At 40.8% G+C, this 26,755-nt stretch overlaps 2 protein-coding genes, 1 non-coding gene and 1 pseudogene across 3 annotated transcripts; 2 read left to right on the forward strand and 2 right to left on the reverse strand.

The window, feature by feature from the left end:
* Positions 1-10,976: 10,976 nt before the first annotated feature.
* Positions 10,977-11,985, reverse strand: LOC104441265 (germin-like protein subfamily 1 member 13). Its single transcript, XM_010054322.3, is given in 3 exon segments — positions 10,977-11,254; positions 11,256-11,634; positions 11,817-11,985. Coding segments are annotated over 3 exon segments (669 nt in total). The 5' UTR covers positions 11,935-11,985; the 3' UTR covers positions 10,977-11,082.
* Positions 11,986-14,205: 2,220 nt separating this feature from the next.
* LOC104442816 lies at positions 14,206-15,121 on the forward strand. Its single transcript, XR_005550262.1, has 2 exons — positions 14,206-14,353; positions 14,473-15,121. It is a non-coding gene; the product is annotated as a germin-like protein subfamily 1 member 7 (transcript).
* A 939-nt stretch (positions 15,122-16,060) lies between these two features.
* On the reverse strand, positions 16,061-17,772 carry LOC108959206 (annotated as a pseudogene).
* A 325-nt stretch (positions 17,773-18,097) lies between these two features.
* On the forward strand, positions 18,098-19,037 carry LOC108959256 (germin-like protein subfamily 1 member 7). Its single transcript, XM_018872749.2, has 2 exons — positions 18,098-18,254; positions 18,377-19,037. The coding sequence occupies exons 1-2, from the start codon at positions 18,143-18,145 to the stop codon at positions 18,928-18,930; spliced, it is 666 nt and encodes a 221-aa protein (XP_018728294.2). The 5' UTR covers positions 18,098-18,142; the 3' UTR covers positions 18,931-19,037.
* The last annotated feature ends 7,718 nt before the right edge of the window (positions 19,038-26,755 follow it).

The following is a 26,755-nucleotide window of genomic DNA, read 5'->3' on the forward strand; positions in this document are numbered from 1 at the left end:
TCTCCGTTTCCTTTCCTGCCACGCGTGGTTGATAGCGAGGGAGAATATATACATTTTGGCCCCTGAACTTTTGGGATTGTTGAAACTCCTCCCCCCACGTTCCAATCTTTGCAATTGCGCCCCTCTCCCGACTTTTTAAAATTGGTGACAAAGTACCACTTAGAGCACGCATGGTAACCATTTAGGGCCTGTATGGTAACATTTATGTTCCTTCCGATTTTTGTTCTTTTATTTCTCAAAACAAAAAAAAAAAGAACAGAATTCCGTTTGGTAACGTCAACTTGTTTATCTATTCCTCGGAATAGAAAAGTAGCCCGAGAATAGATTTGGAGCAACAAGAAATTAAAAAAGAAAAAAAAAAAGGTAACTTCTTGTTCTCGAACAATTTCTATAAATAAGCAAATTTTATTTTTATTTTTTTATGTTCTTTTCTCTTACCACGGCCACCTCCAATTGCCTAGAGCCACTGTCGCCGCTTGCCTGTTGGCCGCCACCGCCTTCGACTACTAGCCGTATGTCGCCACCGTCGGCCACCTCTGCTCGTCGCTGCCGCCGCATGACCGCCGGCCGCCGACCATCACTGCCGACTGCCGCCGCACACTTCATCGGCCGTCGGCGGGAATAAAAATAGAAAAAAAACTATTTCTAAAAAGAAACTATTCCCCAGCCAAGAAGCGTTACCATGCACACCCTTAATTTCTAACTAGAACTATTTTTAGTTCTCGAAAATAAGTTTGGAATGTAAATCTATTTGATAACGCAATTTCATTCTTTTAGTTTTTGGAACAAATTTTTACTCTAAGTTTGAAATAAAAATAAAAAGTAAATATTTTTACTTCTCTAAGTCTAGAATAGAAATTAAAAAAAAAATGTTCTTTTTATCACTCGTTCTCACTACTAGTCGGCCACCCACCCACCATTTGCTACCATCTATCGTCCACCACCCGCCGCCAGTCACCGGAAGCCATTGTCCACTGTTCACCACACATTGCTAGCCGCCACCATCAAATGTTGTCTATTGCTCGCCATTTGCCACCTGCCACCAGTCGCCATTGCTCACCACACACCATTGGTTGTTGCCGCCGCTTGTCGTCCACTGCCCATCGTCCACCAACCATCGTTCGCCAATCATCATCCACTGTTGCCATCCGCCACCGCAACTCAAGGGGGAGAAATTTTGTGTTATTATCGAACGAATTTTTATTCCGGGAACAAGTATTTTGTGTTGTTATCAAACGTGTATTTTTGCTAAAAACTTGTCCGGTGAATAGAAATTGAAAAATCTAATTTTGTTTCAGAAACAATCTGAAACATAATGATTATTATTTATACCCTTATATTGACTCTACCCAAATTCTTTTCACATATATGACCACGTGGCTGTTATGATTAGTTACGAAATCCAAATCGATTTTATGTCATCTATATATGCAAGAAAATATACAAGGGCTATTCGGAAATATATTCCAAAACTTTATATCGATGTGCTTTGAGGCAAATTGCGAATGTTGAAACGTTGGGGGCATCGGTTTACTTTAAATTCATTTCAAAGACTAATTTCAATATGAACAGCACATTACCCGCGCCATGCTTCGGGAAATTTAACAATGAAGGTGTTTATATTAGTTCTTTAAAAAACAGAAATTCATTTCCTAGCTCTACTAAAGCAAATTGCTACTACGAGTATCCCACGCTTTGCCACGGTATAAGTAGACTTTTTGCCATAATATTAGTTGATGTAAGATCATACGTTTTAGTTATACCCACCATCATGCCCGTGCTACGCCAAGTTTGTATATTCTTTATGGTTCCTGTTCTATAGTCAAGATTAAGAGGAAGGTATAAACCAGTGTTTCCACAAATTCGCTCGTGCTTTATAACTATAGTTTCCATACCCGTTACGTTTATTTGGGATCATCTCCCGTTAGAAAAAGAGCAAGACAAAAACAAAATAAAATGGAAAAAAGATAAGAGTGTAATCTTGTATCGCGATCATCTTGGGAATAGAAATCATTAAATGAGTGAGAATTAGGTTCATCTTTCTTGTGGGACTAATGATATGCAATACTGAAATCATGCAATTACATTACATAACACCGACAAATATTAGGACCCAACATTGAAAATCTAATCATAGACCTTCTCTTGAGTCTTGACAAAACGAATGCAAAAACCGCATTGCATAACTCTACCAATTGATAAAAGTAGGCTTATATGGAACTTACTCTAATTATGGTGGCAATTTTATCAAGGAGCATATTATGTTATCCGCAACCATTATTTTGAGAAACCTTTGAGAGACAACAGCCATTGCACAATAGCATGCCACAAACATTATTAGAAACTTAAATTAGTAATCTGCAAAGGCTGTAATATATGAGTAGATGGCATCCTTGATTGCTATGGATGAGTAAAACAAGTGTAAATTGAGGAACATGTCCAATTATATAGTGTTCAACCTCATTTCTCTATTTTTTTTTAATTAAAAAAAGAATTACCCACTTAGGCCCCGTTTGTTTGTGTTTCTTTTTCTTGTTTTTAAACACTTTTTCTGTTTTTTTGTTCTGGGAACAAAAAGGAACAACGCGTTTGGACGCGTTTGTTCCTTTTTGTTCTTTTTGTTCCTGGAACAAAAAAAAGAAACAAAACAAGAAACACAAATTTTGTGTTTCTTGTTTCTGAAACACTTTTGAGAAACACTTTTTTTTTTTTCTTTTTTCTCTTATTTTCTTGTTCTTTTCTCTTTTGGCCGGTCACCGGCCTCGCCCATGGCCGGGCGACCGGCCGACGAGGGCCGGCGGCCTCGCCCGGCCACGGCGAGGCTCGCCGTAGCCGGGCGAGGGTCGCCTCGCCATGGCCGGGCGAGCTCGAGCCGGCGAGCCTCGGCCTCGCCGAATGCAGGGCGAGCTCGAGCTCGCCCGGCCATGGCGAGACCGACCTCGCGCCGGCCCGGGCGACCTCGATCTCGCCCGGATCCGGCGAGGCCGACCTCGCCCGGCCGGCGAGCCTTGGCCTCGCTCGGCGGTGGCCGGCGAGCCTCGGCCTCGCCCGGCGGTGGCCGGCGAGGCCGCGCCTCGCCGGATCAAGGCGAGGCCGACCTCGCGCCGGCCGGGCGAGCTCGATCTCGCCCGGATCCGGCGAGGCCGAGCTCGCCCGGCGGCCGGCGAGCCTCGGCCTCGCCGGATCTAAGCGAGTCGGCGTCGCTGGTGGTGGCTCGCGAGGCCGCGCCTCGCCCGCCGGCCCCAGGCGAGCTCGGCCTCGCCGGATCAAGGCGAGGCCGACCCTCGCCAAAAGAAGAAAAAAATGAAAAAGAAAATAAGAAAAAAAGGAAAAAAAAAAAAAAAATAGAAAAAATAAAAGAAATAAAAAAATTATCCAAATTTACCAAACATGTTTCTGTTTATTTTTATTCCCGGAACAAGTTTACCAAACGCGTTGTTTTGTTCAAAAATTGTTCTTCGGAACGAAACACTTTTTTCTATTTCTGTTCCCTGGAACAATTTTTAAACAGAAACGCAACCAAACGCGCCCTTAGTCATTATTGACCATCTTACATGACGTATCATCACGTTAATGAATCTTTAGTTAAAATTAGCCCGAAGGACAATCGTGAAATTTCGCACAAAAGTTTAGGACAAATTGACAAAATTAAAACATTATGATTAAAGGCATTTGTGTACAATAGATTTATGATTAATTGATAATGTCTCTCCATTTTTTCCAACTTTTTTTGGTTGCAGAACGAACTTCAGTGGATATATTTTACTAAGTGTATGTGAAACTGACCGAAAACAAGAATACATACATACATACATACATACATACATACATACATACATATGTATACATACATACAAGAAGATGGAGTAAAAGACACAAGCTAGAATTCCTTGTTACCGTGACATATGCATCGGTATCACTAAAAGCAAAAACTCGAATCCACATATTTAGAAAAATATATAGAAGATACATCAAATAAAATCTACATAAATGGACAAATTAGAAAAGTCAATTGCAAATGCAATGAAAGGAGGATTTACCGTCTCTCTTAAAGTAAATTTACTTTACACAAACCAAACATCTCCTAATATAATATTTAATATTAAATCACACATTTATCTAATAGTTAAAATTTTTAGAACAATTAGCAGTAGTTCCACAAAATCTCATATAATATCAATTTAGGGGTATTTACCTTCACATGAAATTTTTTTATGCATAGTACTAAGTGAAAAAAAGGGACAAAGTACAGCCCAAGTGTGACATCCTGAATTTTCAGAATTCGTTTTCGATTAAATAAATCGGGCCTTTCATCGAAACGCTAATAGTGCTATTCTCTGAGCTGATCACTCACGAGATAACTGGACTATCTGGGGAAGCAAGTAGGGAATTTAAATGCAATTGCACTTGAGAATTCGACCAAGAATCGACTGCTCAACCGTGTTGATCTACAAGGGTCATTACGGCACCGTCAGAGATCGATTAGAAATCAGAGATAGGTCGATTCGACTGAGATATGTGATCAAATTATGGGTGATTCCACTTGATTGTAAAATTCTCATCGATCGGCACTAAATTGATTTTCTGTCGTTTTGGTACTCGGTGTTCGTAATTGAAACCTCGAGACTTTCACAACAATTGAGAGTTGTTAATGTGTCGAAGATGTACTTTGTGACTCGAGATAAATCGATCACAGGTCAATTGCACCAAAAATTCCTAAAAGTTATCCGGTAGACTAGGTCACGCTAAAAGCGCGCCGGATTGAAAATAACCGCAAATTTGAACCCGATTTTAGAAATTGAAAGTTCTGAGGTGTCACAAGCTATTTTAGGAACGTCGACTCACTCTCCGAGAAATTTTCAGAGATTCCGGGATTTTTTTGTGGAAAATTGATTCGGACGTTACGGAAAATCAGCGGAAATTCAGATGGGCTAAATCGATGGAAATTGGGACTTCTAAACTGAGCATGTGAGCGTCAGGGACTTACAGAAAATTGTTCAGGATTTTTCCTTGGTGAAATTGGACCTCGACTTAGAGAATTGGTGAAGAAATTGAGTGGAGAGATTGAAGCTCATTTTTAGTGAAATTCGGATTAAGCTTGGGGGGGCTGTATTTTAGACTTTAATTTGAGCCATTTATGGAAAATTGGCTAGAAAGTATTATGAAGGGGACAAGCAATTAAGGCAATGGCTAAGGGTTGAGGATATTGGGCCCCTCCTTGGCTTCCTTCACACGCCTCCCCACTGCCTCTCTCCCTTCGTGCGATGAGCTGAAGACCGATTGCATCTGTCATTTTCTTTCTTTCGTTTTTGTCGAAGCTCCCTTCCCACGCTCTCTGCCATTCCCACCATCTCTTGTTCTCCACGTCCGCGAGCCCCGCTTCCTTTCGCCGAGTGTTGGCCAGCAAGTTCCAGCGCCCACAAATCAATGGAAGACACGAGCAAGCTGCCCGTGTGTTGACTCCAACAAGTGGCCGAAGCGCTTCTCCATCTGCTTCCATCGACGCCAAAGACGTGAGTCAACAAATCAGTTCATCTTTCCCTTAACTAACCGCAGCAGTCCACGTTTTCTGCCCCTCCTCGTGTCTTCTCCACCAGCTCGCCAGCGAAGCCCCCATCATCGGTCAACAACCCAAGCTCTCCCTCTCCTTAGTTGACCACCGGGTGCAGCAACCGAAGCCACACCCCACCGAAACTCCTTGAAGCAGCTCACGGCGAAGCTGCCACCGTCCGTGACTCACCACCACCGAAGTCCCTTTACTCGATTTCTTCAGCCATTAACGCCGTGGACTTCATCCGCTCGAAGACTCCATCGCCACCGTTTCCTGCTCCATCTTTCGTTTGTGTCTTCGCCGGCGTCACCTTCACTCGACGCCTTGACCTAAGCCGGCAAGCCCCGAAGACTGCAGGCTCCGTTTACGCCGGTTGGCAACGCTCGATCCGGTGGATTTCACGGCCCGCGGTTGGGCCCGTCCAAGAAACCAGAGAAGCCCATTTTGTTCAACCCAAAGAAAGCCCAAATGATTCAGCTCGGGCCCAATTCCATTGCAAGCTTAAGGCCCACTTGAATTCAAGCTCAACTCGGCCTTTCCAAGCCCGCGTTAATTGAAGCCCAAGTCCACCGGTTCAGCCCGCGAATCAAGTGAAGCCCAGCCCAAGTTGGAAACAAATCTCGATTTGGGTTGAGATTTGTTGGGCCCGTTTTAGGCCCGGTCCGAGAGTTCGTCGACGCCGCCGAAAATTAAGGTTTCGGCCGCCGTCGCGTCGTTGTCGCGGTGAACCGGTTTCCGCAATTAACCGGTGAGTTTATACTCTAAACTCTGCTTAGTAGGTTAATGACGTTTAAGGGGTGTTAGATTTATTTTATTAGGAATTAGGTGGTTAGTTAGATTAAATTAGAAATTGAATTATTTAATTGAGCATGTTAAGTGGTTAGCATGGTTTAGCTAAAGCCTAAATAAATTGTACTATTTATCTAGAAGGGTTCGGGAATTTTCCGAGTCCGTATTGGTGTTTAATTTAATGATTCTGGCCTAGGTTAGTATTTTTAGAATTGAAATTGATTTATTTAATTAATTTCAGTAATTATTTAATTATTAATTATTTTTCCGGAAATTAGGCCGGGATAGTCGGTGACCGGAATTTCGTGCCGATTGCAATGGTGTGGTTAATTTCTGCAATTGAGTGTTAAATTATGCAAATTGAGTGCCGATTGAATTTTGGTATTTAATTCCAAAAATTTTGAATTTCCAATATTTATTCAGAAAATCCCAGGTGTCGGGTTTTGATACCGAAAATGGTTTTTAGTACTATATGAAATAGTGGGATTTCAAAAAGGAGGAATATCAATTTTTCTAGATCAAGTTGACCGTGTACCCACACACGAGTAATTTCATGTGAATTTCTAATACAAAGAAAAAGGCCAGGCTCACCATTTTAATTGAAGCATTTGAGTGCAATGCACGGTGTCCTGGGCTATATTTGAGTGATCGTATGATGGTTATGAGAAATCGTCCCGGGCTGTTGAGCTGGACGTTATCCTTATTTGGGATACCCCCTGGACAACGGGAAGCCGGTCGCAGTTGATTCTGGACCCTATGCTCCTTCGGGAAAGCCATTTGATAAAGAGACGTTGCCGTGCTCAATGGGGTGAGACAAAGCCTGGCAATGCCAGAAGACCGCCGAATTGAGAGTAGGCCGTGCTATATGCCGAGATCAAAATTAGGAACGCATGATTAATTGAGTGTGGCGTTTCAATTACTGGAGCTTATTTGTTGCTCATGCTCTCATGTTGTTTGTGAGATAAATTGTACGACTTGCGGGGTGGATCTGAGACGAGGTAAGTCTCCTTGATTGTGTGATTGCGCGCTTAAGACGCTTCTTGGCGTATTTCCCTCCTAATTGGGGTTTAGAGCTTAGACTCGCTGAGATGATATCTCACCCCGTTGTGGGACAACATTTTCAGGGTCGTCGAGTGGAGGACCCGGGCTTAGAGGAGGTGATCGGAAGCGTAGGTCGATTAGGACCGCTTCTTTTGGAAGGCCAGTCTTTTTGTAGTCTTTGGCCATAGATCCGTGTTCATGACTCAGTGTATATATAAAAGCATGTTTGTTTGTGAATCTATTATCCTGCTTTTCTATCCCGAGATGATTACTGTCAGGGGATTTCTTTTCGCTTCCGCATGTGCAATAAAATGGAAAGGGTCGGCGACTCGTCCTAGGAAGTCGCAAATTTTTTATCGACCAGAGAGGGATGGGCACACGCTCGGGGTCCGGGCGTGACACCAAGTGCTAAAACTTGGCACGGAGGGATACTTAAGTACCAAAAGTTAGGAAAGTGACACTTAAGTGCTACTTTTTTTTGAAAAGTGGGACACTTTAAGTGCCATTTCAGAAAAAACCCCACCGGAAATCCTACAAGGCAATTTTTTATTATTTTTTTCGTCTACATAGCTCGCCAGAATGCTGACTCAACAAAAAAAAGGCAAAAACAACATCGTTTTTTAGCGGATTCAAATGTTAATATAAAAATTAATTTAATTATATAAAAATAAATAAAAATTATTTTAATTTAAAAAAAAAAAAAGGTGGGAGAGAGGAGGTAGCAATTGAGGGTTGAGCCCTCGCCGCCGTCACTTGCCCCTTCTCGGCAACGGCGGGAGGCAACGGCGCTTGCGAGCCCTTGCCGCTGATCGGCCGGGGGCCGTGACCCTAGCTGACCTTCCCCCTCCTTTGCCACTCCAAATCGGTGGCAATAGTGAGGGCTTAGCCCTCGGCCGTCTCCTCCCCCCTTTTTTAAATATTTGTATTTTAATTTTTAAACATTTTAAATTAAATTTAATTAATTTTAATATTAATTTTTTTATCATGTTAGAGACAAAACGATGTCGTGTTTGCATTTTTAGCCATATCGGCGTGCAAAACGACGTCGTTTTGTACTTACCTCGTCAGAAAATCGTCACGTCAACATTTTGATCGAATTGGTATTTAAGTGATCTATTTTGCTCTGATTTTGGCACTTAAATGTCACTTTCCAAACTTTTGGCACTTAAATGTCCATTCGTGCTAAGTTTTGGCACTCCAGGTGTTCATACCTCGTGAAAAAAGACCCAGCTTAAGTTTCTAAAATAAGCGTTTCCAAAAAATCTCACACCTCCTTTGTCATATTCTAGAAAAATTGGGTTTATTGGGAATCATTTCTGTTGAATTCAACTAGATCGTTTGGTCATTTCTTTTTGAGTAAACGTTATAATTTATCAGATTTTAACTCTAATGTTTATTTCACTGCATGTTGTATTAGATAGAATGATAAACTTATTCCTTATGGTGTATTGAATTATATTGCAAGCCTTGTAAGTCCATTTTTCTCTCCATATTATTCTATAGATATATAAGCACTATCACATCACATATCGTGCATAATAGAGTCAATTTTAAGTTTTACTATAGATATCATTACGGTCTTACTCTTGTAGAGTTACTTTTACTACTCATAATAACTTTAAATATTACTCAATAGATGAAATATCTATAACTATGTTAATATTTCCACTCTCAATATTTTAAAAAACATCATTTTCTCATTGCCATAGGTCAATTTTACTACTTAGACTCCGTTTGTTTCACGAAAAATGAGTTTCAAGAAAACATTTTCCAGATTTTCCAGTATTCATTTTATAGAAAATGAATCGGTCAAGGAAAATGTTTTCCATTATTGAAAAAACAACATTTAAAAATGAGAAAAATGTTTTCCACTTTTCAAAAGTGGAAAACATTTTTCATAACTTCTTCCACCTTACTTCTTTTCACCAACACATTTTCATTTTATTCTTATGCTTTCGTTTTCTTTTTTATTTTATTTTTAAAATCGAGTTTTTTTTTCCTTTTCATCTTCTTCCTCGGCCTTGGCAAGGTCACCAGCCACGGCGATAGTAGGCGACCGGCCTTGAGCCAGCTTGAGCCTCACCCCAAGCCGGCGAGGCTTCGCCTAGCCTAACTTGGGGAAGCCAAGCTCGCCCGAGCCCAGCGAGCTTGGGCCTCGCCAAATCAGGTGAGGTGGAGCGTTGCCGGCCTGGGGCAAAGCTCGAGCCTCGCCAAATCTGCAGTAAGCAGGGCGGGGCTCAAGCCTCGCTTGAGCTCGCCAAAGGTTCCCTAGGCTCTGGTGAGCCGCAAATTTGCCGAATCTGGTGGCGAAGCTCGGGCTCCCGATCCAAGCAAGCTTGAGCTCCGCCACTAGATCTCGTGAACTCAGGCGAGATCGGCCAAGCCTCAAGCTCGCCAGATCTGGCAACTGCGTCTTGGTCGGCTGCCGAGCAGCCAGCCATCGTTAGGCTTGCGGCAGCAGAGGAAGGAGGAGGAAGAAGGAGGAGGAAGGAGGAAGGAAAAGAAAAAGAAAAAAAGAAAAAAAAAGAAAAAGAAAGAAAAATAATAAATAATAAAATTTTCGATTTTTTAAAAATACAAATAATTAAAATTTATTTTAAAAAATAAAAAAAATAAAACTAATTTTTAGGTCAATTAAACATATTAAAATTCAATTTTTTTGATAATTTTTCCCAAACAATTAAATTAACTAACGAATGATGGAAAATATTTTCCACTCAAAGTTAGGTTTTTGTCGAATATCGGAAAATATAGTTATTTTCTATAAAAAATGACTTCTAGAAAATATTTTCCGAAAATGTGATATTTTCCGCGAAACGAACGGACCCTTAGTCTCCCACTTTTTTAATTTTTTTTTTTTTTTCCAACTTTTGATATTCTTCTTTTAATCAACTACTTTGTCTAGAGTTACTTTAGAGAGTATTCTTTGCATATGGCACGATTTCTTAGTGAATGGTTTTTCAGATTGGGATTTTTATTGATAGTTGTCTTCATTTCGAAAATCGTCAGAAATTCAGCGAGCGGTGAAATACAAGAATAGTAAGAGTTCCCACCAAATTGGTAGCAGATGTCGAACTGTGAAAGTACAGCATGTTTTCTACAAGAACGACGATACATCCGAGCAATAGGAACAAAGTCAGCAACTTGGCAGCACAAAGCATTGATCTTCATGACATGCTGAGTGTGGATTGGGACTTACTGTGCCGTAGTATCACAAAATCAGAGCATGAAAATTTGACATCAATGGAATACGGATGGATCGTTCTTGATGGATGTCTGATCAAAACGAGAGTTCAGGTCCCGCAATGGAAAGTGTGCGATAACCTTTTGTGCTTGATAATTTGACAAGCAACACTTCAATGATCATTTTGAGGCTGATCCGAGTGCCCAAAGTCGTTGCAATTGTTTTCACTGAGCTTATATGCATCTGATCGAAATCTGTGTTTTCTATTATGACTTTGCTTGGCATTTGGCTCCGGTCCATATGAGAAACTTTCGTCAAAACAGGGATCAAGAAACAGGAGATTCTTAGTAAATAATACTTTACTGATCAATTACTCATACAAGAGGTAAAAATACCCATTGACCACTGACATAAAGCGGTGTTTTTATTCTTGGAAGTCTCTCATGGAAACTAGGAATGCTTGCTCAAGTTAAATGGCTCAAATGCTCCGTTGTGTTTTTCTGGTCATCCATTCCATTTAGTTGTTGTCGTACCAAAACTGTGCCTGGAGGTAGTCAACAGTTTTCTTGTCCACTTGGAAGGCCTTGGTGAGAACATCAGCAGAAATGGGTGGCTTTGCTCCAAAGACGGAGTTAGCAATGGTAATGACTCCTGGATTTTGGCTGCTCAAACCGGCAAAGGCCAGCGCGGGTCTTTCCGGTATTCAACTGGAAGTGAATGAGTCCAATTGGGAAAACAAACACATCGCCTTTGTACAAGACTTTGGTGAAGAGAGTGTTGTTCAATTGGTTGGATGTGACGAAGCCGACAAGGAGTGTGCCCTCGATGACGACCAAGACCTCAGTGCCACGAGGGTGAGTGTGGGGAGGGTTTAAACCTCCAGGAGCGAAGTCAATGCGAGCCATGGATATGCCCAAAGTATTGAGTCCTGGAAACTCGTTGACGGTTGCAGGTGTGACTTTCGATCCAAGAGGGTTTGCAGTATTCCCAGGGTTTCTAAACCCCATAAAGGTGAAGTCATCTGCAGTGGCTTGCTTAGGGTCCTTGCAAAACTCCCCGTTCACAAACACTGCATAAGAAAACAGAACTCATCTTAAGATGCATCACTCAATATGCGATGACTATTGTACTAGTTATAGTCGATGACAATGTCGTCATGCTACCAAAACAAAACATTTTTGCATGTTCTGTTTATAGCATCATTGACAAGAAGAAAACAGTACGTCAAAAACACTATAATAGAGGTTTAACCTGCAGACTTCGGGTCGTTGATGGCCACGCATATGTCCTGAAGAGGACTTGGGTCATAAGCAAAGGCAGTTGCAGTTGCCAAAGCCAAAATGAGAAGGCTAACTGGAAAGGACTTCATTGTGGGCGGGAGTTGGGGCTGATCTCAGGTTCTATTTCCTAGCTCAGAGTTTTATTGCTCGAGGGAGGAGTGAGGTTCCTTGCATGACATGGTGTCTATTTATACATGACAGTGCTTGACCTGGTAAACAATTTATGCAGCAAGTTTCCTTGCAGAAGACCAAGTTTTCAACGTTTCTATCTTTATTTCCCCTTTCTTAATTCCAAACAATGAACCGTTCCATAACCACTATGCCCGGGTGGCAGTCAATTTTATTTTCTCATCTCCAGCTTAAACAATGCATATTATCAGCTATGGAAGTGCTCATTCATAACTTTTACAACCTTGCATTATTCCTCCTTCACTTCTTCAGCTCTTCAGCATCAATTTGGAGCAGCATGATTAAACAAGGACTGTTTTCTGAACACAGTTTCATGCGTCCAAAGTGGATTGAATTGATCCTTTCTAGAGTAGGAAAAACTCTTTTCACACTCATCTTCACCATGGAAATTTTTGGGCTGCAGATATTTCCTATCAGTAATAATTAGGGGACTTCGTCTGATTTAACATCCCAAACACTGAACTTAGTAGCAATCCACATAGCAGTGATTCACTCTCCTGTTGCACAAAACTTGATTCATTAAGTACCTTTGGGAACACAAGTTCATGGGAGGTCAGAAATAAGATGCTGTTGTCCAAAGCTGCGACTGCTTTACAACCTTATGAGCAGAAAAGTTTTACGAAAGTTAGAACTTGTGAGCAATATCTTATTCCAAATTCCAATGGCTTCTAGAACTTACATAACATCGCTTACTTGAGGATCAAGGGCGTGATTGTTTCCATGTTGAGCTGGTGGATATTAATTAAGTCACCTAATTCTGTTGGAAAAACGAAGCTTCGGAAGGTTATAATTCAAAAGAGGCTTTTGCTATCAACACCAAAGAATTTTAGCTAATTCCCTTGAAATTACCAAATGTCCCTCTAAAGAACTTCTCAAACGCTGAACCATTCAGAGAACAGATATATTTTTATCCTTCCCTCCGCATCATGTTTTGAACTTAAATACTCCTGCACCCTCTATTCTCCGCCCGCACCAATAAAATACACGTTGCAGCATCACCCATTTTGATTTGTTTGTGATTGTGACCGTTACTCTTCTGGTTTGCATATAATATTGTCACGGTCAATCAGAAGAAGATTGAGGTGGCCATCGAGATTGTTTGAGGAGAAATGTTCCGCATCTGCAGCATGAAGACTTTCAAGTTGCTGATATATCCCCGTTAGTAATGATTAACAATGTACGAATTAGCACCAAAGTACATGGGATGTACTTAGAAACCAAGCTTTCTTTTTTTCTGCAAAAATTCATGAATATGGACTCGCTTCTTTTTTGGGGTTTCAAGGCGAACGATGATAAATAGGAGCACAATAGTTTAGCTTCTGAAGGAGGCCCACATAGGGAAGACCCAGTCAAAAAATTAAAGTGGGAGAGATTGCTGAGATGGTTCGATTATGGTGACTTACTGCCCATATCTCTGTTCAACACCTTTTAAATACTGAAACTTCAGCAATTTAAAATTTTCTTTTCTTTGTTAAATAAAACTACAAAAATTATGAAGAATTTCACGACTCAAACGTTTTCTAAGCGTGGACAGGCACCTGCTCCTTAGAAACTAAGCTAGAAGAGCTCAATTTCATTGTAACAAGTCTCTGTTTCCATAGTTTCTTAACTTGACATTGTGATTTGCTTTTTACTTTTTAAATTATCTTGAGTAAAGTTCTAGGAGAATCTTATCTATGATAGTTTGAATACTGAAGAGTTTTGCCAATCATAATTCTTGGTAAAAGCTAGTCATCCTTTGTGATAGTGGTCGGAATGGATGAATCGTATAAGCTCGTGCAGCATAGCTTTAGACCACGTTGGCATCACCCCAACGGAGTTGGAAACACAAGTCAAACCGTGAATTATACCTCTTTGAACGTGAATCTGCACCGGGCATATGAAACAGTAAAGCAGAAATAAAAAAAGACGTAAATTCCATCGGAGAAGACCACTTCCATATCAGATTAACGGAAAAGAGGACAGGTCAAAGTGATGGGTGCTTCGACGTAGCAGCTGTGGAACAATTCTTTTCTGGAGTAAGAAATTAACCAGCACACCGGAGACTTGGTACCTGTCAGGCGTTCCTTATCATAGAAACAAAATACCAGGTCAGCACTACTTTCATCTATAAAAAGGAATCAAGTGTCCATGCTAGACATCTCACTCCTATCTCAAGCAAAGAAAAGAAGATATCCAGGCCTGTAACTCTCCTGTCTGCAACCACAATGAAGTTCCTTCCAACTAGCCTTCTCATCTTGGCTCTAGCAACCGCCACCGCTTTTGCCTTTGACCCAAGTCCTCTTCAGGACTTCTGTGTGGCCATCAATGACCCCAAAGGTTGGAGCTCTGCTCTAGGGACAGTCGAATCTTTCTGTTCTGATGATGCTAAAAGAACTGCCCTGGCAAGTGTTTATGCTTAGATAAGCCTAACAACGTGAATTCTGTTTCTTTTGCAGTATTTGTGAATGGGAAGTTCTGCAAGGATCCAAAACAAGTCACAGCAGATGATTTTTCTCTTCAAGGGGTTCAGATACCCAGGGAATACTGCAAACCCACTCGGATCAAAAGTCACGCCCGCTTTTGTTGACCAATTTCCAGGACTCAACACTCTTGGCATTTCCATGGCTCGTATTGACTTTGCTCCTGGTGGCCTGAACCCTCCCCACACTCATCCTCGTGGGACTGAGGTTCTGGTTGTCACTGAGGGCACACTACTTGTCGGCTTTGTCACGTCTAACCAATTAAACAACACCCTCTTCACCAAAGTGTTGTACAAAGGGGATGTGTTTGTGTTCCCAATCGGTCTCATCCACTTCCAGCTGAACATTGGAAAGACCCCTGCACTGGCCTTTGCTGCTCTGAGCAGCCAGAACCCAGGAGTCATTACCATTGCTAATGCAGTATTCGGATCAAAGCCACCCATTTCAGCTGATGTTATCACGAAGGCCTTCCAAGTGGACAAGAAGGTTGTTGACTATCTACAAGCACAGTTTTGGTATGACAACAATTAAGTTGATACACTGACGTCCAAGACGTTGGATTACCCCTGTATGCTCCATACATGATTGCTGGGATTGATTATTGCTTTGCAAATAAAATAATTGCTCTCTATGAAACCAATGATGAATGTTTGAGTAATAAAAGATGATTCTTAATAAGAATCTCGCTCTCTCTCTCTCTCTCTCTCTCCCTCCCTCCCTCCCTCCGCCGCAATATAGGCATTGAAAGGATTCCGAGTAATGCCTGACAACAATTACATTCACACCTTGGCTAGCGGGTTGAGTTTGCTAAAAATTCTGGTGCAATAACAACTAACGAAAAAATATGAAGTTTGGCCAAGCTAGAATATTACATAAGAAGAACCTCAATAACACTATTATTTTGTCTTGACAATTAAATGTTACAGGGAACAAGCATATGTTTAATACTATAACAGTGGCTAATTCATGATTTTTTACGTTTCTTGACTCTCGAAGCACAAACACCAGTTTTGAGCTTTATCAGAGGCCAAGCAGAGCCATCCTCTTGAAGGAACTCCAAGCGCGTGTCATCTCTTCTTGCGCTGAAAAAGTGGAGTGAAACAGGCAAACCACTATTTATTGACATTGGAATAAAAGGAGGATTAATGTTTGGTGGCCCCATTGCAAAGTCAGTCTTATACAAACTCTTAATCCTTGTAGAAAATTAACAAAACAAAGTAAGGCAGAAAATTACATAAGTTGTACTTCTATATCAGAATGATGAATTTACTTGAGTTAAACAATGCTATCAAAGCAAAATTATTCACACGCCGATACTTGAGATTAGTATGCAGTGATCAAGTGACATATCCCATTTGGAAAGTTAGTGAGAGACCTGGAGCGAGCAAGATGGATAGAGACCTTTGAATTAATTTTTCATTACAGCCCTCGAAAGATTTACGAGAGAGAGAGAGAGAGAGAGAGAGAGAGAGAGATAACAAACATTGGAACCTTATCAAATATCAGATAACAAACAATTGTACTAGTACCCAAAGTTCAGCATGTTATTGGAAATAATTCTTCTTTGTAATATAATGAACAAACACAATTACTCTTGTGAACATCTGCCTAATGGTTGTCAAACTAGTTCTGTGCTTGCAAATAATTGATCAGTTTATTGTCCACTTGGAAAGCCTTTGTAAGGACATCAACATTGATCAGTGGCTTCGATCCAAAGACTGAATTTGCTATGGTTATGAGACCCGGATTCTGGCTGCTCAAGAAAGCAAAGGCCAGTGCATTAGCTTGTCCAATATTCAGCTGGAAATGAATGAGGCCTTGTGGAAACACGAAAACATCTCCTTTGGTCAAGACTTTGGTGAAGAGAGTGTTGTTCAATTGGTTGGATGTGACAAAACTGATGTAGAGTGTACCCTCCATGACCACTAGCATCTCAGTGCCACGAGGATGAATGTGGGGAGGGTTTAGACCATACGGAGCAAAGTCAAGGTGGGCCATGGCGATGCCAAGAGTGTTGAGTCCTGGGAATTGGTCGACAAAGGCCGTCGTTACTTTGGATCCGAGCAGATTCGATGTGTTCCCAGGATATCTGAACTTCGTGAAGGAGAAATCATCTCTACGGCAAGCTTTGGGTCCTTGCAGAACTTTCCATTCACAAACATCACAGAGTTGCTGTCGTTGGTGGCTACACATAAGTCCTGAAGAGGACTTGGGCGGAGGCAAAGGCATGGGACGATGCCGAAGCCAAGAGGACAAATGTTAGAAGGAACTCCATCATGGAATATTTTCTAAGCTTCGATTAGTCTGTCTCGGAAATTCTGTTCTGTTGAGGATTGTTGTGAAACGCGGCTCATCTATTTATAGTAGTTAGTCATTTGACTTAGTCCCAGTCAACGGGCCTGCAGGAAGCAGCTGAAGCAAGGAACAGTGCTAAGTCTATAACAATTGTTTATTCTTCCGTGTGATTGGTGAACCATTCTACAACTTCAACCCCCTCTTGTTTCTAAACCCGTTCTAATTGAGAATTAGTCATTCGATGAAGCATTCCCACTTTACTTCTCGTCTTTTTACAATCTCAGATTTTTAACTTTAGACGCCATGTTCAAATTTTACATTCTCACTGCCCCTAATTGATTCCTGTGATTATATTGGAGGGAGAATCGGTCTTTACTCTAGGCTATCTAACAACATAAAGAGAACAGTTTATTTTTCGCATGATCTCCAAGGATTAGCCTTATTTGTTGGATGTTATCGAAAAATCGATCTTCAGGACTACTATTGAAAAGTTATATACTTGATGATATTCTCGGTAATCTTCTTGGGGAATCGTATCGATAGTAGATTGAATAGTGAAAAGTTTGTCAGGTCATACTTTTGGTGGAATCCAATCGTCCCAATGATAAGGTGTAAAATTTGGCATGTAGATATGGATGGATCATCTGAGTTTTGTGAAATATAGGTTTACAACATGTTCACAGCAGCAAATTTAAGAACGAGTCAAACCATTCATTTTACCTCTCCGATGCAATTCAAACAGATTTTGATTATTAATCTTATATCATCCAGATGGTGTGAAAACCCTGCATGTTTTATATGAGAAAGTAAACATAATGTCTGTAGGAAGTAATTCGGCAGCTTGGCAAGTGTTTCATGGTGAAAGATGGAGATGCATGTGAAAACACTTGTACCTACATCATTTTCATTTGACAGTTTGGTATGATCATCCGAAGCACTTCCAGAAGAATTGGCCCTCGCTCCATCCAGCTGAATCCGCATAGTACGTCAAAACAGTAAAGAAGTAGGAAACCGAAGATTTACGTATTATTGAAGAAGTCCACTTCCATATCAGATATCATGCTTTTTCTTAACAGGGAAAGAGGATAGGTCAAAGAAAGGGGCATTTTGTTGCGGCAGATGTGGAACAATTCCTCTCTCGGAATAAGAAATGAACTACCATATCGGAGACTTGGTATAGCTGTAGATCTGGGAAGTGTTGCTTGTCATGGAAAATCAAATACCGGGTCAACACGACTGTCATCTATAAAAGGGGGTCATGCGTCCATGCAAAACACATAATATCATCTCAAGCAAACAAGTGAAGAGGTAGATATCAAAGCCCTGACCAGAGACTCCCCATTCCACCACAATGAAGTTTCTTCCAATTAGCCTTCTCATCTTGGCTCTAGCAACTGCCACCAGTTTTGCATATGACCCGAGTCCTCTTCAGGACTTCTGTGTGGCCATCAATGACCCAAAAGGTTGGAGCTCACTGACGCATTATTCGTATCTTTCTGTTCCGTGTAATGATGCTATAAGTATTTCCGTGAAAGGAGTTTCTGCTTAGGTAAGCCTATTAACGTGAATTCTGTTTCTTATGCAGTATTTGTGAACGGAAAGTTTTGCAAGGACCCAAAACAAGTTACAGCAGATGATTTTCTCTTTAAGGGGTTCAGATATCCTGGGAATACTGTGAACCCGCTTGGATCGAAAGTCACACCTGCTTTTGTCGACCAACTTCCAGGACTTAACACTTTGGGCATTTCCATGGCTCGTATTGACTTTGCTCCGGGTGGCCTGAATCCTCCCCACACTCACCCTCGTGGGTCCGAGATTCTGGTTGTTGCTGAGGGCACACTGCTTGTCGGCTTCGTCACATCCAATCAATTAAACAACACCTTCTTCACCAAAGTGTTGTACAAAGGGGATGTGTTTGTGTTCCCAATTGGTCTCATCCACTTCCAGCTGAACATTGGAAAGACCCCTGCGCTGGCCTTTGCTGCTCTGAGCAGCCAGAACCCAGGAGTGATTACCATTGCTAATTCAGTGTTCAGATCAAAGCCACCCATTTCGGCTGATGTTCTCACCAAGGCCTTCCAAGTGGATAAGAAGGTTGTTGACTACCTTCAGGCGCAGTTTTGGTATGACAACAATTAGGTGGACGCATTGAACTCCAAGATGTCAAACTACCCCTGTATTCTCCATACATGATTGCTGAGATTGATAATTGGTTCCCAATAAAAGAATTGTTCTTATTGTAACTGATCGTGAACGTTTTGAGTCATAAATGATCATTCTTCTTAAGAATCTCTCTCTCACGCGCCCCGCCTGCCCCCACCCAAATGCAATGTTGGCTTTAAAAGGTTTCCATGTTCTGCCTGACCATTACCACATGCAAACCTTGGCAAGCTGCTCGAGTGAGTTTGCTGAATATACCCGTGCAATAACACATAAAATAAAACTATGAAGTTTGGCCAAGCTAGAATATTACATCAGAAAAACTTTAATAACACTATTCCTTAGCATTTAAATGTTACAGGGAACAAGCATATCTTTAATTTCATGACACTGGCTAATTCATTATTCTTTTTAGCATCTCGACTCCCTAGTACAAACACCAGTTTTGAGCATTATCAGTGGCCTAGCAGAGGCATCCTATATATAGAGTCTCTCTGCCTCTCGAAGGAACTCTGCGCGCAAGTCATCTCTTCTTGCGTTGAAGTCGAGTGAAATAGGGAAACTGCTATCTATGGACAATGTGAAACATTTCTTTATTGCATTGGAATTATTTGGATAAATAAATGAAGATCCTCAAGATATACCACTCATGGTCATTGTAACATTTTATGGGCATGAATGGAACAAAGAGATAATTAATGTTTGATGGCCCTATTCCAAGGTCGGTCTTAAACAAACTCTTAATCCTTACGGAAAATAAACAAACCCAAAGTGAGGAAGAAAATTACATAAGACGCAGCTCTATATCATAATCATGAAATTGCGTGACTTAAACAATGCTATGAAGGCAAAATTATTCACAGGCTGATATTTGAGATTGGTCTGGAGTGATTGAGTAATATGTCTTGTTTGGAAAGACAGAGACCTGGAGCGAGCAAGATGGAAAGAGACCTTGAATCAGTTTTTATTTGAGCCCTCTAAATATTTACGAGAGAGAGAGATAGAAATCTTATCATAAATTGGATAACAAACAAATGTACTAGTACCCAAAAGTCAGCATGTTATTGGAAAGAATTCTTCTCTGTAATGTAATTGTTGGGAATAACGGATCCCCGAAAACCGGATTTGACACTAAATCGAACCCCTAAAGCAATGCAGAAGACAAGCCCGAGAAAAACACGTATCACCGATCCTAAAGCACACCACGGATTTGAGCGTACCTTGTTAGCCACAGATTAGACACCGACGCCGATAAGAGGAAGAGAATCTGGCCCTGTTCGATCCGATGACGCCTTGAAGGGAAGGAAAAAGTTGCCGAAGCCTTACTGTTTTTCCTTTTCTTTTTGGAGAGAGAGAGAGCGCGCGGGAGAAGACGTACATACGTTTTTTTTTTTCAAAATGTGTCTTCTCCCTCTCTCTCTCTCTCTCTCTCTCTCTCTCATCCCTTTTATACGTCCCTCCATCCACGGGCCCTAATTCTGTGGGCCGGGCTTTTGGGCCCAACATGGGCGGACGGGTCTTAAGCCCATCATTAATAAAACCATCATCTCCCACTCGCACATGGTGGGCTGAACAGGATTCTCTTTACCTCTCTTCAACATTCATACCGGTGAATAATCCGTGCGACCAGCATACTTTGAGAGCTCGTTGCTATACATCCGTAGGAATATATAGCAGCTCATAATGGGCGTCACAATCTGAGTAGATTTAGTATGCGTACCCTAGATCAATCGATCACATTTATATCTATCTTGATCTCTTTTAAACAATGATACATATATTGTATTCACAATTATAATTATTACAAAGACGATCATAATTGGTCAACCAGTGAATACAAAACTATAATGTGATTCTCCAAAATCGATCTTCCTCTTTCCTTCAAACTCTCAATTTCAGTTCAGCTTGCTTTTTTAGAAATGTCCCATTAGATCGAATCAATTCATGACCTTTGGCAACATCCTAAGATAGCAAACACTAAATAGAAACCTTGAGAATAAGTAAAAGTCATGAGGGCACTAAAATTGAGGAACTCTTTTCCTCAAGAGTCTCACACGTCATAAAAGTTAAGATCAAATTTTTTGCCACTCTTATTGGTCGGCTCATGCATACGTAGTATGAAATACATATTACAGTATTAACTCCTTTCCCATGGAGCGTATGTCTACACCTTTCAATACCGTACGAGATGATAGTTCGACATACCCAATGTCTAACTTGAGTTCACGTATCTACTCATTTACAAAATTCATCGTAACTCACATCCGGCATCTTAGACAGATAAAGTAAAATATGTGGGGTATTTTACTTTCGGACATAGTAAGTATTATGTCCTCATCTTAACACTCAGTTAAGCGACATACGTATTTTAAGCTTGAGCTCTCGATTATCACCTAGATAATAAGCTTAAAAACAGTCTCATCTCTATTTATCATACAGTAAATAGATGCGATTACCCGTGTGAGTGGGCTAATCTTTTATCTGTCCGACATACTTTCTCAACTTAAAGTAATGCACTGAGCATTAAGATGCATAAAGATCAAACAAAGATTTATAGGCATTAATAATGAAACAACACTAGTTCATAAATGTGAACAACTCGGGAAATTACAATCCGGACATCGATTTCTACGCAATCCTAGAGATTTTACATGACCACAAAACACATCTCTAGGTATTGGCTTTGTCATAGGATCTGCTACCATTTTATGCGTAGATATGTACTGCAAGTTCACATCCTTTCGTACAACCATATCTTTGACAAAGTTATACTTTGTATCTATATATTTGGTCTTGCCATGATATTTTGGATCTTTGGTGTACGCTATAGCTGCTTGGCTATCATTAACCAACAATGGATTTGCAGCTTTCTCATTAACACCTAAATGATCCAAAAATCTCTTAAGCCAAACTTCTTCTTGTACCGCTGCTGATAATGCCACGAACTCAGCTTCCATCGTGGACAAGGCTATACATGTTTGCTTCTTACTGCTCCATGATATGGCGCCATTGTTCGAAGAAAGCAAATCTGAGGTAGATTTTCTTTCATCTAAATCTCCTCCCAATCAACATTTGAATAGCCTTTAAGTCGCAGATCCTTTCCTTGGTAATTCAACTTGAAATCAACGCTTCCCTTCAAATACCTCAATATTCTCTTAACGGCTTTTCAATGTCTTTGGACTGGATTGGATTGGTATCTACTCACCATTCCAACCGCAAAACATATGTCGGGTCTTGTACACATCATAGCGTACATCAAGCTCCCAACAGCACTAGCATAAGGGACATGTTTCATTTGTTCCTTCTCTTGTGGAGTCCTTGGACACAGTCTATGGCTCAATCCTTCACCTTTTGCAATAGGAGTGTCTATGGGTTTACAATCTTGCATACGAAATCGTTCAAGAACCTTATTTATATAGGTTTCTTGCTCAACAATCTCTTCGAACGATCTCTTGAAATCTTAACTCCAAGAATGTATGCAGCCTCACCCATATCCTTCATCTCAAAGTTGGAAGACAACAAACTCTTGATAGTATTAACAAACTCCATATTGCTTCTGGCAATCAGTATATCATCAACATATAATAATAAGATCACAAATTGATCCTTGGATCTTTTGATATATACACAATGATCCTCATCAATCATTGTAAAATCATATGCCATTATGGCATTATGAAAACGTATATACCATTGTCTTGATGATCTGCTTAAGGCTATATATCGACCTCAAAAGTCGACATACCTTTTCTTCTTGGCCTTTCACTATGAAACCAGCAGTTGTTCCATATATATTTCTTCCTCTAATTCTCCATTGAGGAAAGCAATCTTTACATCCATCTGATGTAACTCAAGATCCATACTAGTTACTATTGCCAGAATAATGCGAATCGAGGTAAATCTCACTACAGGAGAAAACGTATCTTCATAATCAATTCCTTCCTGTTGATTATACTCCTTCGCCACTAGGCGAGCTTTATGCCTTTCTATCGAGCCATCAGCCTTTTGCTTTATTTTGAGAACCCACTTGTTCCAATAGCTCTGCGTCCTTTTGGAAGATCAACCAGTTCACAGACTTGGTTTGATTTCATTGACTCCATTTCCTCTTCCATTGCATGAATCCATTTTTTCTTACTAGAGCAATTCAGAGCCTCATTAATATTTCTTGGCTCATCCTCATCTTGTGGAGCAACCATAAAAGTTTCCCCTTCAATGGCAAAACGTCGACGGGGAATACTTTGGCGACTTGTTCACCGTATGGGAGATTGTACACTTTGCACATTATTCCCCATTACGCTCCCACTTGGATGAGATAATGATGATGTCGTCTCGTTATATGGTTGCAATTGAGAATGAGTTGAATTCAATTCATCACTTCTCATATTACTCCCACTTGGATTAACTCCACTAACATCATTATCTCGATCCAAGGTCTCAAATAGGGAGTAATCTTCCCCTATTTCGCCATTCTTAGGAAATTCATCCTCTAAGAATGTGACATCCCATGATTCAAATTCAGTTATACTCCCACTTTCCTACTCACCTATGAACACATACCATTTCAAGTGTTTAGAGTATCTTATGAAAATACTCTTTTTCCTTTGGGACCCAATTTCCCAAACTTGTGAGAGGACTCATGTGTATAGGCAGCACAACCCCATGGCTTAAGAAAACTTAAATCCGATTTTCTACCTGTCCATAACTTATATGGAGTGGAAGTAACTGATTTAGAAGGCACACGGTTAAGTATATAGGCAAAGCGATTAACAACGCATCACTCCAAAAGGTAATAGGTAAGTTAGCATGCGCCATCATGGACCTAACCATTTCCAGTAGGGTTCTGTTTCTTCTCTCCGCAACACCATTTTGTTGAGGAGTATATGGAATAGACAACTGTCTTTCTATTTCTTTTTCATCACATAATTTTCTGAACTCATCAGATAAATACTCTCGACCTCGATTGGATCTCAATGCTTTTATTTTCTTGTTTAATTGATTCTCTACCAGGTTCATAAACCTTTTGAAACAACTTATTGCTTCAGATTTATGAGAAATCAAATAGACATATTCGAATCGAGTATAATCATCTATAAAAGTGATGAAATAAACAGCCCCATGCCTTCCTTTCACATTCATTGGACCACAGACATCAGAATGGATTAAATGTAGAGGAAATTCAGCTCTTTTACCTTTTCCAAATGGTTTCATTGTCATTTTCCCTTCTAGGCAATACTTACATATGGGCAAATCGACTTTTTCAATGTTGCTCAACAAGCCCTCTTTGGCTAGTCTATTCATACGCCGTTGGCCAATGTGACCAAGTCTAGCATGCCACACATTCACATCATTATCATATGTATTAGGAGACGTGATAAGGGAATAACAAACATTTGCATTAACATAATCAATATCTAATACAATGAAACCATCCAGAAAATAACCACAACCATAGTAATTTGTATTCAAAAACAAATTCACACCTCTATTATAAAAGTTCATATTAAAACCTAATTTAACCAACACTAAAACAAATACTAAATTCCGACGAATCTCCGGAGCATACAACACATCATAAAGGAACAAAGTGCGTCCACCACGCATATTCAGTTGGCATGTGCCAATTCTTTTCACTTCAGCTCTGGAGTTGTTTCCCACATAGATCCACTTAGTTCCAGTCGGTACTCGTCGAAATTCCACGAATGATCCTCTATCCTTCGCTACATGGTCTGCCACTCATGAATCCACAATCCACAAAGGATTAGACCCAGTTAAGAATACAAAACTCGACACAAAAGCAAAGTTCTGAAAAGTACAAGGGTGCATACCTTCTTTGGCTCATGACAGATCGAGCATAGTGACCCTTCTTGTCACGCTTGTAGCATTTCACCCTTGCAAGCTTTTTCATGCGAGGGCGCTTTCCTCTTTCATGTTGGTTAAACTTGGGTTTCTTCATGATAGAGTTCAGGACCTGAAGGAGGCGTCTTCCTTGCCTTTCCCTTTATCAAACCATTAGAGGCGTTTGCGCTTGGAGCTCAAGCTCCATGTGAGCTAGAACTAGCATGATAGAGTTCAGCATCTCGCTTAAAGAGGCGGTCCTCTTCCGGCTCAAGATGGCGCCGCATCCTCAAAAGTTTTGATATTTTCATTATGGGTCAGGTGCACCTTTATATGCTCCCAACTCTGAGGCAAGGAACGAATCACTGCTTACACTTGCTGCTCATTTGTGAGGACATGACCAGCATCTTTCAGCTTATTTATCATGTTTGACATCTTTCTAAGATGTTGCTTCATGGTCTGACCATGAGGCTTCTTGTAAGAGTCAAACCTAATAGTGAACTGTCTCAGTCTGGTCACTGAAGTATGACCAAATCTAGCTGCCAATCCCTTCCACATTTCCTTGGCATTGTCAAAACACCTAAACTCTCGCATGACGTCATTTTCCATGCTGCTCAGCAACGTGATGCGAGCAAGAGAGTTCTTTCTTTTCCATACAGCAAAAGCTTCCTTATCTCTCTTGTGCTGTGCAGTGGTTCCTTCTTCAAGTTCTACCATGATCAGGTTAAGAGCTTCTAGTGCCTCTTGCTCTTCCAGCACATACTGGATTTTCATGTGCCAGATTTCATAGTTGTCGCCATTGAGCTTTTCACATTTGTTTAGCTCGGCAACTATGCTATTTGTGGCTGAAGCCATTGATCTGAACACATCAGACATATATGCACAAATTATTAATGCCTATCATTTATACATCCCTATTTGCATAGACCCATCATATTAATGAACAATTTCAAGCAAGGTTTCAGAATCAAAAGGTCACTATGTTTCCAATCATCCTCCAAAAAACCTAACTTAAAACTATCATTAATATGATTGTCATATGCAAAATAAATTCTACGAAGTTACAAAAACTTCTATAACTACCCACAGCTAACTACCCACAACAACCAACAATAACAGAAAGTAACAGATAATTGACATCCAATAAAACAGTAATGCTTTCACTTAATACAACTAACATATAGGTTGCTTCATCAACAACAATTAGGTAGTAAGCATTACATAAGATGTCCACAAAGCACACTTAACTAAGAAAACAACCAATACATATAACACCAAGCCAGCACACGAACTGGGAAAGATCCTCTTTTGTTCAATTTCTTGATCTTTTCCCTTGTAACAATGCAGTAATATTCATTTACAAAATTCATCACAATTTTCTTATATGAATCACCTCCGTTGACATCCCATATGCGATTCAACACATCTTGCCATTCAGGTGGAAGAGTGTTTATGAAAAATCGCACCATCTCTGACTGTGGCATATGAAGACCATTCCATATGAACTGTTGAATTTTCTCGTTGACTTCAAGGACGTGATCAATTAAGTCACCACTCTCCCATCGATGATCAGTCAGCTCAGCTATCAACTTAGACAGCCTATCCTTTTGTTCATCGGTAACTGCGCGAATAGGTGTGCGTAACCTCAGGGAAGGCATTTTTCCTGCAACAAATGCAGAACTGTTCCTGCAACAAATGCAGAACAAATAAGAGATCACATATAATCCACATAGACTTAATTGAAAAAGAAACACATTCTTTTCCTCTCTTTTTTTTGGTCAACAGTCAACGGTCGTCGATCGTCGGACCGGTCGGATCGGTCAGGCCGGGTTGCACAAACCGACCGCACGTGCTGTGTGCGTGAGCGGCTGACGTCACGCGGACATTAGGTGGCACATGCCGCCCGCGTGCTAGGCGTCCACGTGCCGGTTCGCCACCGTTGTGCCGCCGTTACACGCGCTGGCCGAGC

This window comes from Eucalyptus grandis, chromosome 4 (genome assembly GCF_016545825.1).
Source record: "Eucalyptus grandis isolate ANBG69807.140 chromosome 4, ASM1654582v1, whole genome shotgun sequence".
Classification (NCBI taxonomy): Eukaryota; Viridiplantae; Streptophyta; class Magnoliopsida; order Myrtales; family Myrtaceae; genus Eucalyptus; species Eucalyptus grandis.